This window comes from Dermacentor andersoni, chromosome 5 (assembly GCF_023375885.2).
Source record: "Dermacentor andersoni chromosome 5, qqDerAnde1_hic_scaffold, whole genome shotgun sequence".
Taxonomy (NCBI): Eukaryota; Metazoa; Arthropoda; class Arachnida; order Ixodida; family Ixodidae; genus Dermacentor; species Dermacentor andersoni.
Window position 1 is genome coordinate 87,372,738 of NC_092818.1, and position 18,848 is coordinate 87,391,585.

At 45.2% G+C, this 18,848-nt stretch overlaps 1 protein-coding gene across 3 annotated transcripts in view; it reads right to left on the reverse strand.

Annotated features, from left to right (window-relative positions):
- Positions 1-306: 306 nt before the first annotated feature.
- LOC126530851 (DDB1- and CUL4-associated factor 8) overlaps positions 307-18,848 on the reverse strand; it is a 47,999-nt gene continuing 29,457 nt past the window's right edge. For 2 of the 3 annotated variants that reach the window (XM_050178154.3, XM_050178155.2), the window contains exons 9-14: positions 17,455-17,512; positions 15,906-16,013; positions 15,586-15,716; positions 13,691-13,810; positions 8,528-8,647; positions 307-999 (exon numbers count right to left, since the gene is read on the reverse strand). In XM_050178154.3, the coding sequence (XP_050034111.1) occupies positions 892-999; positions 8,528-8,647; positions 13,691-13,810; positions 15,586-15,716; positions 15,906-16,013; positions 17,455-17,512 (645 nt within the window). In that variant the 3' untranslated portion in view covers positions 307-891. Of the gene's footprint in view, positions 1,032-8,527; positions 8,648-13,690; positions 13,811-15,585; positions 15,717-15,905; positions 16,014-17,454; positions 17,513-18,848 lie in introns of all 3 variants that reach the window. The other variant, XM_055070828.1, reaches the window with a different exon arrangement.

An 18,848-nucleotide genomic window follows, 5' to 3' on the forward strand; every position in this document is an offset into this window, starting at 1 on the left:
GAAGAATCCTTGAAATTATCAGTAGACAATTATCAGGTTAAAGCAAAAGACGTATTAGCAACCCTCACAGAACATATAAACTTTGCAGCAAGATAAACTTCTAAAGCTGAAAATGACTAATCGTATCTAACTCTTTTTTTAGCCATGTCATTGGGCTTTAATACTATCACTTTATTAAATAAAAGCTATAAGTGCTTGTTTCAAGAATGCATGACTAAGGCCGCATTCACAGAAGAGTAAGTTTAATATCAAAGAAACATTGTGCAGAAAAAAAAAAATCCAAGAATAACTGGGAAACTAGACCAATTCAATTGGCAACAACCTCAAGAACCACTTTATTCAACTAACACTCCTTTACAGAAAGAACTGCACTTAGTACTCTCCAGGGCTGATAACACTTTTTTCTTGCATCCATACTCTAGAAGCCACTTCTACATGTTCAGTGTTGCAATGCCGTAACCTTATTACAGTTGCAACCAACATCCCCTGTACTGGCTACAATAAAAACTCTTGCCTTCGCAACTCAAATCAAAAAGAAAGTTTTACTCACGACACCTGTGAACTGTAAATGATGTGCGAATTGACGCTCACATAATTCAAATCTGAGCTGTTATTTTGTACAGAGACACATTTTTATATATATAAGTATTCACATTTTGTGCAGCGCTCCTACGCTAGTACAAAAGAAGTGGGCGGCTGTGCAACCCTTTGATGAAATAATCACTTCCTCCTTGTAAGCACGGGGAACCACACACAGCACTATTCGTTTACTTAACGACAAAGCAAATGACGCTTGCGAGGAAGTGTTCATTGCACACAGTCTTCTTGTTTCATCACACGACAAAAATCTTCGCTGGTGGCTCGGGGACAGCGCCCATTCCCTCGCGCACATCACGACTGTACGCACTGCACAGAGTGCTGAGTGTCCATGTCGTCGTCGTCGTCACTGTTGTCGCTGTCGGTGCTGCTGTCTGCGCCCCCACCTCTGTCGCTCCGCGCCTTCAAGGGTTCAAAAAGAGAATGTTATATTGCTGAAAGAGAGACAGCAAGCACAAACATGTAACTGCCTAAGCATAAGAAAACATGACACTTTCAATTCCAAACTGCTAGAAATTTCATCCTTGGGGAGAAAAAAAAAAAGGTGGCCTATAGAATCAGCAGCAGCAAGCCCAACAGAAACCTCCTGCATACTTGTTTTCAGAATTGTTTAGTTAGTAGAATGTCGTGCTGCTAGCTCAACAGCTTTTAAAGCAGAAAGCAAATATATATGGGGAAGAGTGCAGATCAGCTTAATTACTTTAAACTTGCATTGAGTAGGTAAACACAACAGTTCACTGTGACATATTTTATTGGTGTTTTCTGAGAAAATAGCCAGACAGCCTATTGGTTGGCAAAGTGGTCATCTTAAGTAAGACGACAAGATGGGAGCCTCTGCAATTTTCTTTTTGCATTCCTTGTAAATTTCAGGTTCTCACAGCAGTGTGTGGACTGCATGAGCAAACAACCAAACAAATAAAAAGCAAGCTTCTGCTGATGACTGGAACAAAGAGATCAATAGAAAAAGCACTGCTACTTTTTACTGTTTCCTAATATGGCTGCTGGCTCCTTCAATGTGCTTCAAAGCCTTAGTACAGTCGAACTTTGTTAAAAAAAATCGCATTAGACACGAAAATACCTTTGTTATACAGTGCAGTCCACTTATAACGATACCACATATAACGATATATCGGTTATAACGATGGGTCGACACGAGAGTGTCATTTTATGCATTAGGTCTATGGAGAAAAAAACCATTTATAACGATAGGTTATTCACCGCATATCGGATATAACGATCAAAATTTTGCAGTCTGGACGGCGTTTTCCGTGCCAAATAATCGTAACGTTTGCGTTGCTTAGTTCCCTGAAACGAACGATGTCGAGGCGAGGCGATGTTTACCTCTGTAAGTTCGTATCTGCCGCCATTACCGCGCAGCGCGTCTCGCCCCGCCCGCGCACGAGTAGGCGCAGCCAACGTTGGCGCAGCGCGCCACAAGATGGCGCTAGCTGCTTCATGCGCGTCGGCCACAGTCGCTTCGAAAGAGAGAGAAAGAAAAAAAGAAGCGACAAGCAATGCGGCGCGGCGGCGCCCGTCCCGCGTCTCTTGCTTTCCTTAGATCACTATCATCCGGCGTCTCTCTCGCGATAGCAGGCTGACGCCACCGAAGCAGCGTGCAACCAACGGTTCAACCCAGTTCGAAGATGGCGCCGACAAAGCGCAAAGCTGTGTCGCTTGACACGAAGATGGATATATTGCAGGACTCTCGATGCGGCTTCAAGGTGAGCGCCCTCGTGAAGAAGTATGAGCTCGTCCAGTTAACGATATCAACCATCTTGAAAACCGGGAGCACCGCGATTGTGAAGGCAGGAGCTATCAGCGGCCATTCCAATCAGCGGAAAAGGGGTTAGAGACCCTTTGTACGCCGATGTTGAAGAGGTGCTTTACCAATGGTTCATCACCAATTGCTTCAAGAAGGCGGGCTTTGTGCGTAAGGACGAACTTCCCCAACCCGCTGAGACCGACCCGGTGGAAGTCGCTGACATAACCGAGCTCTGGGAGCTCGTTCCTACTGGTGACACAGGTGGTGTGTCGAAGGAGGAGTTTTTGACTGCAGACAGTGCTGCCTCGTTCTGCGATGAGGTCACCGACGAGGCGATCGCCGAAGATGTGCTGTCTTGACAGACGCAAAGTTGTGCGACGGTGGCGACGGCATCAGCGACAGTGACAACGAGATCGACAGTGGCTCCTTGACCCCGACCACGATGTCCACGCAAAGTGCACTGTCGTCGATCGACTCCTTAATTGATTTTGTGCATGCTAAAAGATTGCCGCCAGTGTTCGCGCAGCAGCTGGAATCCATGCACACCGCGGTTGTGAAGCTGAAGCTGCCGCAAAAGCAAGTGCAGATTTCGGACTATTTCGGCGCGCCTAATCCTTGACACGGTCATTGGCGCTAGAAATAAAGTTTGTTTTTCACGGCCTGCTGTATACATCATCTATTCTTTAGAGCAAGTAGCGAATTCGAGTTCAGAGCTGCAAAGGTAAAGAGCGCAAACGCGTTTAAATATATCTTTTTTTTTGATAACTGCAGTCCAGATATAGCGATCATCGGTTATCACGATCATATTTTTCGTCTTTCTCGATATCGTTATAAGTGGACTGCACTGTACCAATCGTATTTAACATTTCTTATAAGCATGCATGCAGACATCACATAGAAAAAAAAAAGAAAGGAAGATTGTGGTCATGTCTCGGAGAAAGAAACACAAGTGAAATACAGTTAAACCTGGATATAACGAAGTTGACAAAAGCTCGCAATTTTTCGTTACATGCAGGTTTTCGTTACACGCAGGTTTCGCGTGAAGGCTCGTACGAATGATGCAGAAACGAAACCAAATAGCTCAATATATCCGTGAAGGTGAACTCACCCTTCAATCATTTATTTTACACTAAAAACTGCGTAATTTCCGCTTGCTTCTTCGGCACGAGTGTAGGCACAACACGCCGCTCCAAAGAGGCTAAATCGTGTAGAGCTCCTTCATCGTCGAGCGAGCCGACGAAACGGCGCATAACGTCCATTGCGTTCATCACCTCCTTTGCAGTAGGCACGTCACACGGATCTGCCTCACAAGCACCATCATCACCGCCATCCGGATTTTGCACGCTTTCAGCTACTGCTGCATCAGACATTTCTTCTGTAGTCACGGCGGCGTTGTCGGCAAACAAAAAGTCAGTCAGTTCAACGTCGTCGGGTACACCACCGTTAGTACATAGCTCGTTCCACGCTTCGGCCACATTGGACGGAGTAGAAAGGTCTGCCTCCTCCTCGTCGGCACCAGCCCGTGCGTTTTTGGCTATTCCGGCCTTTAAAAAGCAATTCGCGATAACATCTGCCCTGACCTCTTGCCAGGAGGCAGCAAGCATCTCGACTGCTTGATAAATGTCGATCTTCATCTCCCGTTCCAGACAGATGTCGAGAAGTATTTTCAGGATTAGTCGGCGCCGGTAACAGCATTTAAAACTGTTAATGACCCCTTTGTCCAGGGGTTGTATTAGGGACGTGCAGTTGGCCGGGAAGTAATGCAGTTCGATGTTCGACAGCTGCAGGCCCTCGACGTGGTGCGCCGACCAATTGTCCAGCAGTAGGCAAACTTGACGGCCTTGCCGCTTGACGTCCTGGTTAAATTCCTTTAACCACTCAGAAAATATTGGCCGAGTCATCCACGCTTTGGAATTCGCCACATACTTCACGGGCATACGCTTCGTTCCCTTAAAACACCTGGGACGGGCACTTTTGCCGACAACTAGCGGGACTCGCTTGTCTGTGCCGTCGAGGTTGGCACACAGCAGAATCGTTATGCGGAGCTTGCTCTGCTTTCCACCGCGGCAGTCATCGCCTTTTAACGCTAGCGTGCGGCCCGGAAGCATTTGATAAAATAGAGCTGTCTCGTCGGCATTGTAGACATCAGCCGCCTCGAAGCGACTCAGGATTCCAGGCAGCTTGCCAGCCACCCACGAAGCAGCAGCATCGCTGTCTGCGGAGGCAGATTCGCCGCTGATTACTCTTCCGACGACACCGTGCCGGCTCTTAAATCCCTGCAGCCACCCGTTGCTTGCCTTGAAATCGTCATGACCCAAGATACACGCAAAATCCTTTGCCTTCTGTTGCAAGATCGCGCCACTTATGGGTACATTTCTGGCTCGCGTGTCCAAAAACCACGTGAACACTGCCTTGTCCACATCAGTGTATGTGGACAGCTTCAGTCTTTTTTTCTTCGAGCTTGTTCCCGACTCCACTGCGTTTCTGATGCTGTGTTCCGCACTCAAAATCGTTGATAGTGTGCTCGCTGGAATGCTGAAACGGGTGGCAACGTCCTTCTTCTTCTCGCCCGCGGAGACTGCATTTAAAATTGCGAGTTTGTCTTCAAAAGACAGAACTTTTCGTTTTCTGGCAGTAGAACTCATCACGACCAACCGACAACGCAGTTAGAAGCGGAGACGCACGACTACACGCCGACAGGCAGGCCTAGCACCTCCAAAACAAGTCGGACAAACCAGTACCAGACAGTTGACACACGCACACGTGCAGAACGCAGGACAACACTCAAGATGGCGAATGCAACGCATCCATAGAGAAAGAAAAAAAAGTGACGGATATCGTTCGTCATCGTCCCTCCCCCTCTCCCTTCCGGCGCCTTGGCAATGAAAGAACCGGCTATCAGCGTTGCTTTTCAAGTGAATTCTTACACATAAGTGTGTCTAAGCCGTTGAAACAAATGAAAATCATAAAATAAGAATGCTTGTCCTCAAATCCATACGAAACAAAATAATTCTGCAAGAGAAATCAGCTGCCGATACCAATGCCACCTGGTGCCACGCTAGACAAGCAAAGCCTGAAAAGACTGCTACGTTAGGCACGGAGCGGCGCTAGTTGCCGCCATCATCATCATCATCGCTAACTTTGCTCGGTCGCGGCAATCCCTGGCGTTCGCGTAGCTGCTGGCTCCTTACAGCATTAATATTCAATAATCTAGAGCATTTCTTCGGCCGAATTTTCCTTAAAAGTGCTAAAAGTAATGACTGATCAGCTTTGGGAGTTCGTTACATCAAGGCTAACCGCCGCAACGCGTTCGTTACATCAAGGTCGAAAATACATGGGCTTCAATGGGGGCAGCGTTGGGGAATTCAAAAACTTCGTTAAATCCAGGAATTCGTTACATATAGGTTCGTTACATCCAGGTTTAACTGTAAATGCCTCCGATGGGCCAGCAATGGGTCTCCTGTGGATTTTGATGACCCGTCGACATCTTGCCATTCCGATAAGAGGAACAAGAAATTACATACATGCGCCCTGTACCGCTGCGATTACGCGACCTGCAATCTGTGTTATCACATCAGAGCACGTTGGCTTGCCAGCTGCGGCTCAACCGAGTCAAGCCACTGACCAAAACGCGCACTCCACCGACAGACTTTTCGGACATGGAGGGGACCGCACATGGATGTGTACTCTGCTACTACAGCCATCAGTCTAGCCCTTGCGTCTGATCTCACGCTCGATCGCTGATAAGTTATAGAGGTGCAAAAATATTGGCGGCAATCTTCTCGCAACGGCTTTTCACCGACCAAGAGTGCCTACAATCGAACAACCCAGGCCGCTAAGCCTAACCAGCACCACTTCGACGAGACTTGGCAACCAAAGTTGCGATTTCGTGCCAGTTGACATGGTGGTAGAGTCTAATGGGGAAAACTTTGTTCATGGCAAGCATGTTTGCAGCAATAGCAAACAGGGTAGCTCGTAACACCATGTTACAAGCATGGCTTGGCATGGTTTCACTCTCGTTAATTCAGCGTATTTGGCCACACACTGGTTAATTCGGAAGAGAGCAAAAGTGGTGTTAGTGAGCATTTCAAATGAAGCAGCGGAGTCCACATTGCCACAGCCATCACCAGAAACCGTATTGGAACAACAGAAATGCCGAATTCTTCATGTCTATTTGTGCGTTTATGCATTTACCACCAGACGACACCGCATTGGCTGCACCTGCCTTCAGCTTAGTCACCATCTCTGATTGCATCAGTAAAGGCCACGGTTTCATCAGCAGCATCTACAGGAAACAGTAGTTCCATTTTGACGCAGTGTGTGCGTTGGTCGTGTGCATTCAGAACAGCAGAGTCAGCATGTAAGATTGCATCGATAGCGACCGCAGTTTTGTCCACAGCGGCTGTGGAGAGCAGTTAATCCATTTTTCAGTCAGTGCAATGCATGCACAATTTCGGAAACACGGCGGAAATTGTCGAGGGCGATGACTGATTCTACTGCGGCCTGTACACTGGCATAAAAGCTGTGGCTACATGGCAATGAATGAACGATCTGTTGCCGACCGGCTCACTGGCAAAAAAAATAATCAGGATGCGTGCACGGTAGTCAAAGGCATGCCTACTTGGATGAAGATGCGGGTCTTCATCCAAGTACGGCCAAATAGGCCACACTGCAAAGGAAGTCTTAAGGCCCTCGCCGCTGTGATCAATAATCAGTCACAAGATGACGAGCACTGCGGCTTCTGATTTTGCACTGAACTGAAATGATTTTGTAAGAAATAGAAACAAGGGGAAGTGACGCCAATGCTGAGAAGTGCAGACGCGCTCGCGTTGCGCTCTGTAATTTTCGTGTGCTTAGTGGGGAAATTTCCTCGCTACGAAGGAGAGAGGAATGCGAGACGGAACCCAGGGATACCATTTTCGGGGACCTTGGACCATTTTTGGCATCGATGTCATCTCAAGAAGATATGCACGCTGTGCAAAGCCTACCAAAGAGTGGGGTAGTGGCCACAGCTGCACTGGCGGTGCCAATGAAGAAGACAATCCACATGGTGACCAGAACACCTGCACCAGGCGCAAACAACAGCACCGCACGAGCCGCAACAAGTCGCAACAAGCCGCAAGAATCCCACAGATGACGGAACGGATTTTCTGGAAAAGCAGCTGGCGCATGAACGCACTAATATACGCAGCCATGGAACCAGTGCTGCCTGAGACTTGCGTAACTACACACAGGCAAGGTGAAGATGCTTATCGCAACAGTGTTGGTTACGATAGCAGTAAATGCCGTGTGCTACGATTTGCGAGGAGGCTTGCTGGTACCGGAAGAAGAAACTGAGTGCACGCTGGCATTTACACAACACGGTTGAGTGAGTACTGCGGGGAAGCTGCCACGGTGGGTGCCTACTGCTCTCAATTGTGCGCGCCTCGCTCCTTTTCTTGGTTACACGGGATCTACCACCATGAAAACATGTGATACCATCGCAGTTTGGCGATGTGTGGACTTTGGTGCCGAAGGATGGTTTTCTGGGGACGCATTAGCCCGTAAAAAAGAAACGTAACTGTATTGGGTCAATTATTGTGCTCTTAATCATGAATGCTGGAGCCGGGAAATCGCATGAAACAAGATTGTGCCGATGACGTTCCACTGTACCACTCATAAGAAATTTAGCAGGTGAAAATTTGTTGCACTTGGGAAGACAACCACCTTTGGTCTTCCCAGGTGGTTTACCTTCCTGAGGACTGACTGAGCCCACTACTATTTAGCTTTGGTGATCTGAAGAGAAGTGGGATATTGAGCATGACATAGCCTTCGTAATATTTCTTTGAAAGTGCTTGTGAAGAAACAGTCTGCCTCCGTTTCTGCTATTTACACGAACATTTCCCAATAAATCTGGAGAGATTAAAAGACATCAACACAGAGAAATATTTTCGCGTTAAAATCTATATTCCACAGGACACAAGAGAGTTTGAATGGCTTCCTCAGATGCAAGTTCAAGGATGAATAGCTAACAGAGCTCAAAAGTCAACAAAGGGTGCTCTGTGCACTCCTTGTCAGCACAGATTGTCCTTGCCCAAATAAAAATAATAAAATAAGTTTAACAATGCACTCCTCGGGCTAGCAACTCAAATCATGTCGTGTTTGTTCCTCATTAGGAAAACATCTTACTCGACTCTGGGCTGATCGGTGCAGTTGCTGCATGAGATACCACAACATTTGGCTGTCAATGGCTTCGTGCCCTTCACGTTTCCTCTCCTCTTCTCGCTCTTTCATGTTCTTGCACACCCTCTGCAAGTGAAGAAGGACAAAACACATACTCAACTTGCAACCAAGCTATTTATTTCTTTCATTTCACAGAACATCATTCAGCCCTGACAAAACTGTCAGAGCACAACACATACAACCACAATTCCTAGTAGCTCTAAAGTATTGTAAAGTAATTTACAATCAATCAATCTACACAATTCAATCGCAATGCCAGAATAGGAAAAAAAAAGCCTTTGGATTTCGATCACCACATTAAATATTTTTTAAGTTCTTTTCGTATAGGCACAAGCATGACATGCTTTGGCAAAAAGAATTATCAAAGTATGATTAATTTCATTTATCAAATGAGTTATGTAGAGATCCATGAGCTGAAGAAAGTTTCATAAAAGAAATAGCTGGAGGATTTTTCTTCTTTCCTTTTCTTTAGCTGCCTTCTTTCTAAGGAACACGTACTTTGCAGCTTTCACAATTAACAATGCCTTCAAGCATGGACAAGCAATGACGACATACACTGCTGAAAGTGCATAAAGGCCATGTACATATGCTTACGCAAATATGACGTTTCACGTGTGCTTCACTTGTTTGACGGCATACTAGCCTACGGAATCCTGCACATTGCTTCTATGTTTGCAATGCCTCAGCTGCTTTCGACTCCTTAGACAATGTGGAGAAGTGCGTGCATCGCAGGCAGCGAAATTGCCCAAGCAGAAAGAAATGCAGGACTATTTCATGCGAAACTAAGCTATTTTCATCAATAAAGTGATTTTATAAATGGTATGTGCTTTTATGACATCCAATTATTCAGCAGGCTTATATCAAATTATGCTCTATACCGAGCTGATAGGCGTTCTTTTGCGAGTTCGATATAGCCGGGTTCGACTGTACATGTAAAACGCAAAAACGTTTTTCTGAGATAACCCATGAACAGATTTTAATGAAATTTGTTGCATTTGAGAAAGAAAGTTAAATTCTAGTGACTGTTGGAAGCGGAATTTCGATTTAGGGCTTTAATTTTATTAAAAAGATTTTCAAATATTCGCCCGTTTGAAAAAAATAGAAGCACGAAGTTTACAAATTCATAGCTCTGCATCAAGAGCAGATATCGCGGTTCTGTAAACGGCATCCATTACGCCATTTAAAGCGGACAAACTCTATATGTCATTTTACATATTACGTGAATTTGTTATGTTGGTTACAAGGGTTCTGCAAAAACTGTATTTGCATATAATTTTTTTTATATTCATGTGTAACATATCAATTCTGTCCGCTTTAGATGTATTAGATGCGATTTACAGAATTGTATTATCATTTTTCTTTGTTGAGCTACAGAGTTGTAGACTTGATAGTTTCGTTTCTTGAAAATTTTCGATCTTTGCCAATTTTTAACAAAAAATTGACAACCTAACTCAAAAATTCAAAACCAACAGTCACTAGACTAAGTTTTTCTTTTACATGCAACAAACCTCGTCAAATTTGGTGGAATGGTTGCAGAGAAAAACGAATTCTTGTTTTACATGTATTTAGATAAGAACACCCGAGCTAAAGCTTCCTATTAAGTGGAGTTATACGCCTGCTGCGGGACATAGAGTTTATCTGCTCACAAAACGGAAGTGCTGATCAGACACCAATAAACTCTGACATGCCGATGAGTAGGACGGTCGAGGAAAGTGACGCACACAGTGTGCTTGTCAAAATAGGTGCGCGCTTTAACGTGATGCTTGTGATAATGGCAGACGGCCGAAAGCGGCTGTGAAGATAAGCTTGGGCATGATCGGAAATCGCTGCGCGCAGTTGCCCTAGGCTGCGCCGACTTTGCGTGGCTGGCCCGTTCGTTCTTTATTCTATGGTGAAACTACGATGTGGATGAAGCGGCCAGCGACCTGAACGGCAGGTCTGGAGGTTCCGATGCAGAGTTTAGTTACGGTTTGCAAATGGTATACATGTTGTACAGTCTAGCCCGGTTATAACGAAGCCACTTATAGCGAAATAACGGTTATAATGAAGGGATTTCAATTTCCCATTCCCATTTTTGCATTTTCAATACATTTTGGGTCCGGTTTTAACAAAGTAAATAAGAGCGCATCAGCGGATATAACGAACAGATTTAATACCAACCGATAAATAATCTGTCAATCAACACATTTTTGCGTTCTTGAGGTGATTTTTTCCGCGAAAGTAAGAGCAAAATTCGGCTGACGGCGTCCTTTCATGGCGTCGTCTGCTCTCCCACGGAGCGAAAGGTTGCTTCACTGCATCGCATGGCACGCCAGTCTCGTGTTGCGCTGTCCATGAACGGCGTCACGGCGTAGAGCGGTAGAGCACGCCGTGCAGGGGAAAAATGTAAAAAAAAAGAGACTATATATATATATTTTTTGGTGACGTCGCGAAGAGCGGCCGTCTTGGCCAATTGCGGTTCTCTATTTCTCCCGGGCAGTCGGCGCCACAGCTGGACTGCAGTCTGCTGGAGGTGTGGCAGCGCGCGCTTTGTTTTATGTCAGTGCCGCGGTGCACAAGGCAGGGAGAAAGCGCGGCAGCATTGTGCATGTTGGAAGCGCGGCTCATTTTCATCATTTTCGCGGATCGTTCTATGCTGTTTATTAAGACAGAGTTATTCGACTTGATCTAGCTGGTGAACGGACAACTGAGCGCAGTGTCGCACTGTTCCAGGTTGGGAGCAAGGCGAACGCTACCGACATTGCGTTTGACGCCATTGTCACTTGTTTTCTGCACGCATTGACGCCATTACAGTTTTCTGTCTTGTTCCGCTTCTTTTTATATTTCGTGACCGCTTCGCCTCAGCGGACCTACTTAGCTGTCCCCTTTCTCGGCACTGACTTCATTTCTCTGCAATGTCGAGCCTCGCGAGCCCCAGCACTTCGACAGTATGCCCATGTTTGCATTTTTTTTTTCATAGTCCACATATTACGAAATAGCGGATATAACGAAGTGATTTCCGATTCCCGCCGACTTCATTATAACCGGGCTAGACTGTATTTCACTGCAAAGATAAGTCATCTTATGCATGTTCTAAATAATTACCATCTTACTTTTCAATTTTTGCTGTTTCAAAAATGCCTCCATGAAATTTACCCTGCATAATGAACGTACCCCACCCCCCCAACTTCGCTTCGGTATACAGTTAAACCTCCATATAAGGAATTTCAATATACGAAATTCTCAATATAACGAATTATTAAACTTTTCACAACCTCTTGTCCAAAAAAAAAAAAAAAACACCATGTATTTAGAACCTTAATATAACTAAGTATGTTTGTATGTAATTTCAATATAACGAAATTTCACTGCTGCCGCAAAAGAATGCCGAGACAATAAATGGAAACTTCCGTGGACACAGATGGTCAAATGATTGAATCTGCTTGCAAACGCAACTTTCAAATTGCATGCCTTGCGACAAGTGACCCCCGAAGTGGAGCAGCATCATGTTCCGTACAGCACAAGTGCGATAAGATCTGATAGCACCCTGCGTAATGTGTGCTTTAGGTGCGAGTGAAAATGTGTGAGGGTGAGACAAGAGAGATACTTTCCCAAGCAAGCAAAGGAGAGGGAAGAGAGCTCGCGTAATGCCATCAAGCGCGTGCGAGGGGGCAGGGCGGGGGGGGGGGGGGGGGGGGGGTAAGTTGGCGCGCATCTCTTCTCCGCCGTGGCTACGCATGACTGCGCATGGCTGAGTGCACAGCCACGCAAGCTGTTTTACCACGAATGTTATATTGGAGGTTGCATAATTTTGAGTTTCGGTCACCCACTGGAGCGAGAGGTAGATAAAGCATTCGCTCCCCGCTGCCAGCACTTTTCCCAATAGCATCGTTCCAGTGCGGGCGACACTGGGAAAGCGTGGCTGGCTTCGCTTAATTCGTAGCATGGAGAAGATGTAGTCGACATACATGGCATGAAACCGTATCATTTATCGCAGACTTCCAAATTTATCAAATTGCATTGTTTTCTCATTTAATTTTGCCTTGTTCGATTGCCCGGTAATTCGGAAAATCCTGCGGCCCCTTTCCATGAAAGAACAAATCTATCAGCGACTGTACTTATCTGCATAAAAGGTCGAATTTCAATACGACGAAACTTCGATATAACCTATTTTACCTACTTTGTTATATCAAAGTTTAGCTGTATTGGGAAAAAAAGTGTTCATTACGCGGATATATAAGGTACTGTTCTCTTCCCTTGGCACCTATCTTGCTACTCAAGCTGGTTATCTGCTTTGTCACCTGGCCAACTCAACTCTGTCACTCCTCTAAATCTCAACTAGAATATCGACCAACTTTAATCTTTACTCTTTAATCCACACTGCCTCTTCCTGGCCGTTAATGTTACACTTGCTATTTTCTATTCCAATGCTCATCGCACAGTCCTTAGCTTCTTCACAAGCTTGGCTCTCCTTCAAGTTTATGCCTCACTGCTCATTATTTCGTTATGGTGCACAAGAGGTGAAAAAAAGTGTGAAGAAACAACAGGACAGGAAAGAGCATTCTGTTCTGTCCTGTTGTTTCTCGACATCCTTTCACTTCTTTTGCACCATAAGAAAACCCAACTACCCCAGCAACGAGTACCGATAGTTAGCATTGGTTGAATGCGTCACCAGGGGAACCATACTGCTATGTAGTGGTGATAGTATGCAGGCAGGTAGCGAAGAACACTTTTGATAAACTGTAAACAATTTACCTGGTGAACTAATGCGCCCCCCAAAGAAAGCAAAGAATAAACAACTCGGTGGTGGCAATAGCAGCAGGCGCCATATACAGTCATCGAACCAAATGCTCCCATCTGGCCGCTCTAATACATGCATAATATAATTTCCAATGCACTCTCGATGGCAAGCACAATTCTAGGGCATGCCGCAATCATCTATTACGTGCCTACAAACTGATACAATGGGCCTGTCTTCCAGGAAAGAATGACTGCAAGACTGATCCGTTCACCGATACCGAAGGTGTGTTCTTCGAGTGATAAAAGGCGTGTGATGACAAAGTCGTACAACGAAGGCAAACGATCGAGACTGTATGAAAATCATGTGGCATTACAGACTCGCGTGCTCACCGTCTTCAGGTCTGACATGTCTGGAGGGTCCTCACAAGAAGGCACCCATATTTTGACATCTTCGTCAAGCCCGCTTGTGGCAAGTATAGGGCAGCTGGGATGAGGCTCCAAGCAGTTCACCTATGAGGACAATAGGGAAAAAAAAAATAATCATAAATAAATTCTGCAGTTTTATGTGCTAAATGATCCAGTTATGAGGCAGACCATAGTTGGAGTACTGGGATTACTTTCGACCACCTGGGGTTCCTTAACGTGCGCCTAAATGTAAGTACCCGAGGGCTCTTGCACTGCGCCCCCATCAAAATGTGGCGGCTGCGGCTGGGATCAAACCAGCACCCCTGTGCTCAGAAGCGCAACACCATAGACACTGTGCTATTGTGCAGGGTTGTGGGCAAGGCGGTCAGCTTAGGTAGGCTTTGCAACATCGCCACTGTCAAGCAACTGCTCGTCCATTGACACGGTCAAGACATGGAAATGGGTATTGACGTGAGGGAACGTGTTGGGAAGAGCTATTGGCATGTTTAAAAAAATGACAAGACTGAGCAGGGGGCGACATTATCCTGAACACTGAAGGGACAGCAAAACAAATAATAGCTTGAGATAAAGTTATAGACTAGTTATAGATCTCAAGATGTTTGAAGTGTAACACTGACCAATAACACAGCTTTCAGAAGTGAGAAAGTGACACAATGGTGCAACGAGACTGATGCAGCCATTCGGAAACTGCAGCATACCAGCTCTCATGACTTAACACGTCTTCTTTATAACCGTGACACAGATACGACAGCCGATATATGCGACCACTGCAAACAGATTTCAGAAGGTACAAGAAAAGTCACTTTCAACCATGCTAGAGTAACAATGCTTTCAAGGCATGTCTCCAGCGTGCTCCAGGGCGAGGCAGTACAGTGTACGGCAGCAGTGGCCTCTGAGATGGCATGGGTGTGCACGCTGGTACTTTCTCGGAGGCCATGGCAATGGCACTCTTTGTGCAGTTCTCGAACCACTATGCCTATTACGGCAATTTAGACCAATTTGGACCAACCGCTGCTCAAGTGTTGTTATATTATCATAGCTGTCGATATTCATGTGGAACCATTCGATGTGAATATTGAAGTGGTGCCGACAGCAGCTTCAGTGTTGGTAATTTTTCCACATGCTGAAAGTGGTGTTCACATGTAATTAACTACTACTGATACAATGAGCACCTTTCGTGGAACTATCAAGTTCGTTATAAATGGGTTTAACTGTTGAAGAAAGGCACCCTCTGTGTAGCTCTTGGATTTGATGTGGGCAGTCTCGCTCTATGACTACCTTAGCAGCCAAGAGTGCAAAGCACATTAATCCAAAAGAGCAACTTTTTCACGCAATAGCATGAATGTTAGCACCATTGACACGTCCGCTTTATATCCTCTGCACTACCTGTGCACAGATAAAACATCAGAAGCACAGCATATCAGGAAATTCGGTGACAACAACGTAAGTCAACCTTCAGTAGCCCAGTATTGAAAAAGAATTTCTTCGTATGAATCAATGTGCTCTGCAATATTGACTATCCCACAAATTTTTTTTCTTTTTGTGGTTCTTGCCTGCTAAGCCCAATCGATCTTGGTTGTTACTCTGCCAATGTTGCCACACGTTTCATTTGCCAGTCTTCAATAACACCTGCACAAATACCCAATGCAAGCCCAAGTAAAGTTTCAACAGGTAGTCAGTGTTCGTGTAACACTCTTGTCTCATCTTGTTTCCTTCTTTGCACAGAGTAGAGTAGCAAACCCCACAACCCATGCCTACCCCTCCCGCCCTACTGCTCATGCTCTTGTACCAGACAGACAGTCAAAGTGTGCGTCTTTCCACACAAAACTGCTAACTGCAGTGTCCTTGAATGTACTCACCACGCCTTCCTCATCTCCATGCATGGAGTGAATAATGTGCTCACTCTCCTTGTCCCAAAGGTAGATGTAGCCGCAGTCACTACCGCTGACGACATATTCGCTCCGGAGACCCATGTAGTTGACACCTTTCACTGTGGGTGAGAAGCATCAGCGCTATTGACATATTTTTGAAGTTGTAGAAACTCTACCACATGCTTCTTGCATGTAAAAAAAGGTGCACAAAACGCAAGCACGGCAAGAGGATTTAGGTATACCAAGACGCTTGGGTGTGCTAATTCTAAAACTCCCTAACAGGCAAAAAAGAAGCAAGCAAAACTCACCTGTCTGGCTGTTTCTGTGGCCTTTGTATCTGTGCACAAACTCAGCTCCATCAGAATGTTTAGAGTTGAAAATGTAAATGTCCTCATCATTGTATGAAGCCAGTATCTCTGCGAAAAAATAAATATAAAGGAGTGTGAGTAAACAAAGTGCATTCCAATGTATGCCAAAGTATGCATGTGTAAAAAGAAGCCTTCACATATGTATGCAAATCCGAGCAACCCATAATCAAAAACAGCGAAGGTGTATAAGACACACCCTTCATAGCTTGTTGGGGTCTGGTTTGTCATTGCCCGAAATATACCCAAAATATGTATACCCAAGACCCAAGGGTATACATACAGCATAGACCGCTTATAATGTGGCAGTTGTGAATACAGTCAACACCCTATTTTCAAACATGCCCAATGCCTAAATGATCAATTCAGGGATTTTTTGTTCAGAATGTAGAGAAACCTTGCCTTTTCATGCTGCTTTATGCAGTACTACATTCTGGGCAGTGCATAATCCTTAGGTGTACATTACACTGCACATCTGTGTTTGCACTCCATTACCTAATCTGTCAGGTAAGAAGCTGACCTACATTGATGATATTGGACAATGTTTTTAACAGCCCGATCGACTAATGGGATGACCCATATGCGACATTACGGCTTCTGCTGAGATACGGCTGAGCACACGGTAACAAGTTTGATACCTGCCTGTGGTGGTGGCCCTACTCTGATGGTGGCGGAATGCAAGAAATGTTTGCGTATGTACATCGAGCTGCATGTTAAAAGCCTCGAATGGTTAAAATTAATCCAGAGTTTGAAGAAAAATAAAAGAGATGCTGAAGAAGGTAAAGAAATTGATAAAACCTAAGGTTACCGCCCCCATATGGAAGCCTTGTTCACAATCTGTTCATAATCATGAGGGGCTGAAACATCAAATTTTGAGTAACATTTTGATCTGGGTCGGCATCTGCGTTTTTCATGGTTCTTCCTGACCAGATGAGATTTCACTGGACTCTCAACTTTATAATTCAGAGCACTCCAACAATGGTGCATCTCACAGCCTGTGTGTTACAATGGGATATTTATTCTGACGTGTGTTATCAATTAGCACAGTTATCCTGATCTATGCAAATTTAGCCACGTGATGTGGCGTGTCTTGGTCATGTACGTCACATGGTAGGTGCAAGAGGTCTGATGTAAGAGAAAGCTATATGGACATCACAGTATTCTGCCCATTTTAAGCTGGCAATAATGCTACACAAGCAAAACACATGCAAGACATGTTGCAACTATCCAGATAATGAAAAAAAAAAAGAAACAGCAGAGACACACCAGCAATTAATTTGCTCAAAACCATGCACCATTAGCTGGAATTGCCGCCTTACTTTCACCTTCTGAGACAATGAGAGAGCCCCTTTGAAATAAATTACTTGTGGCAGTCTGTTGTTAAGCAAGTACTGTAAACTGTTCCAATGTGCCCATTAATAAATTTATGCCGCATGCATAGCAAGAAATAACTGTTGCAAAGTAAGAAGAAAGAGAAAAAGTGGATCCGTACCTGAGCCATCATAGTTGTACACTAAACAAGAAACACTGGCTCGCACTTCACAGTTCAGCTGCAAGAAACAGAAATATTGTGGTAAAGAGAATTCAATAATGCACACATACAAAAAAAGGTATCATTTCATAAAACATTGACAAATTTCTAAAGGGAAAAAAAGAAAGAAAAAGAAAAAGCACAGAACACTATTCCTATGTTTTAAGCGATTTCATAGGATGGTCACTGAACATTTTTTTGGGGGGGGGGGGTGGCGGTGGAGGGGGGCTGCTGCTCACCATCACAGCACCGCAAGGGCTGTCATGCTGAAATGAGTTGCAAATGGGAACAGAGTGGAACATCACTTGCAGCATAACTGGGCATTAAACACACTCTATTTCTCAAAGCATATGTGACTGAACCATACCAGCATCACAAACAGACTGGCGAATGCAGAAAGAGAACTACGGTTGAACCCACTTATAACGATATTCAAGTGCTACGAAAATTCTATCGTTAGAACCAATATTTCTTATAACTGGATCGCATGAAAAAAAAAATCTGCAACATGGGGGTTGGTGTAGTTGTTCAGAGAAAACTATAATGGCAGGGACGCCAGCGCTCCCCACCACCTTCCTCCATCCAGCTTCTGATTGTGTTGACTCGTTTAACTGTCTAACTCTGCATCCTGTGCGCTCTGATTGCGTGTTGTTAACAAGCTGTGGCTGTCGGCGTTCAAGAATGGCACTGCTATTACAACTGCAAAGAGGGGTCACGAACGGCAAGCGACATACAAGCTCCACCAAGGCATCGCTTTGGTTGCCTTATAAAGGCGCCTTTTAAAAAATGCGGGAAGGTTGCCACGGCAGCATCTCAGCTGGAGAAATCCAGAAGAAATGCTGGGACGTAATCGCCACAAGCAATTTGCCACATAGTTCTCACTGGCTTGAATGAGCAAACTGCATGTCCGTCAGCCTTGCTTGCTTTACGTGAAGCTTGCCGACATCCTTCCACAAGGCATCCGGGTGCTCCATGTAATGAAGCGGAAGGTCCGTCACGAAAACAAGCCCACGAGGGACTGAATCATCAACAGGACCTCTCGCAGGGACAACATTGAGGCAGCCTGCCCTACCGCAACAGCGCTGCGGTCGTGGCTGTCACTGTCACTATCCGATGCAAGCACGTTCGTGACGATCACCTTGTCGGTTAGAAGCACTTTGTTTCCAAATCTATAGCAGTGCGCTTTTTTTCACCGGCAATGCACGACGTTGCCAATGATCAGCCAGCAGATCAGCCATCTTCCATTTCGGCAGCGAGTAAAAACGAGGCTGAGAAACAACGTGGCCCGGAACAATTTCGACGCAACGAACAAAGACAAGCACGCGCGACTTAATCTGTTAGCGGAACTCTGCAGA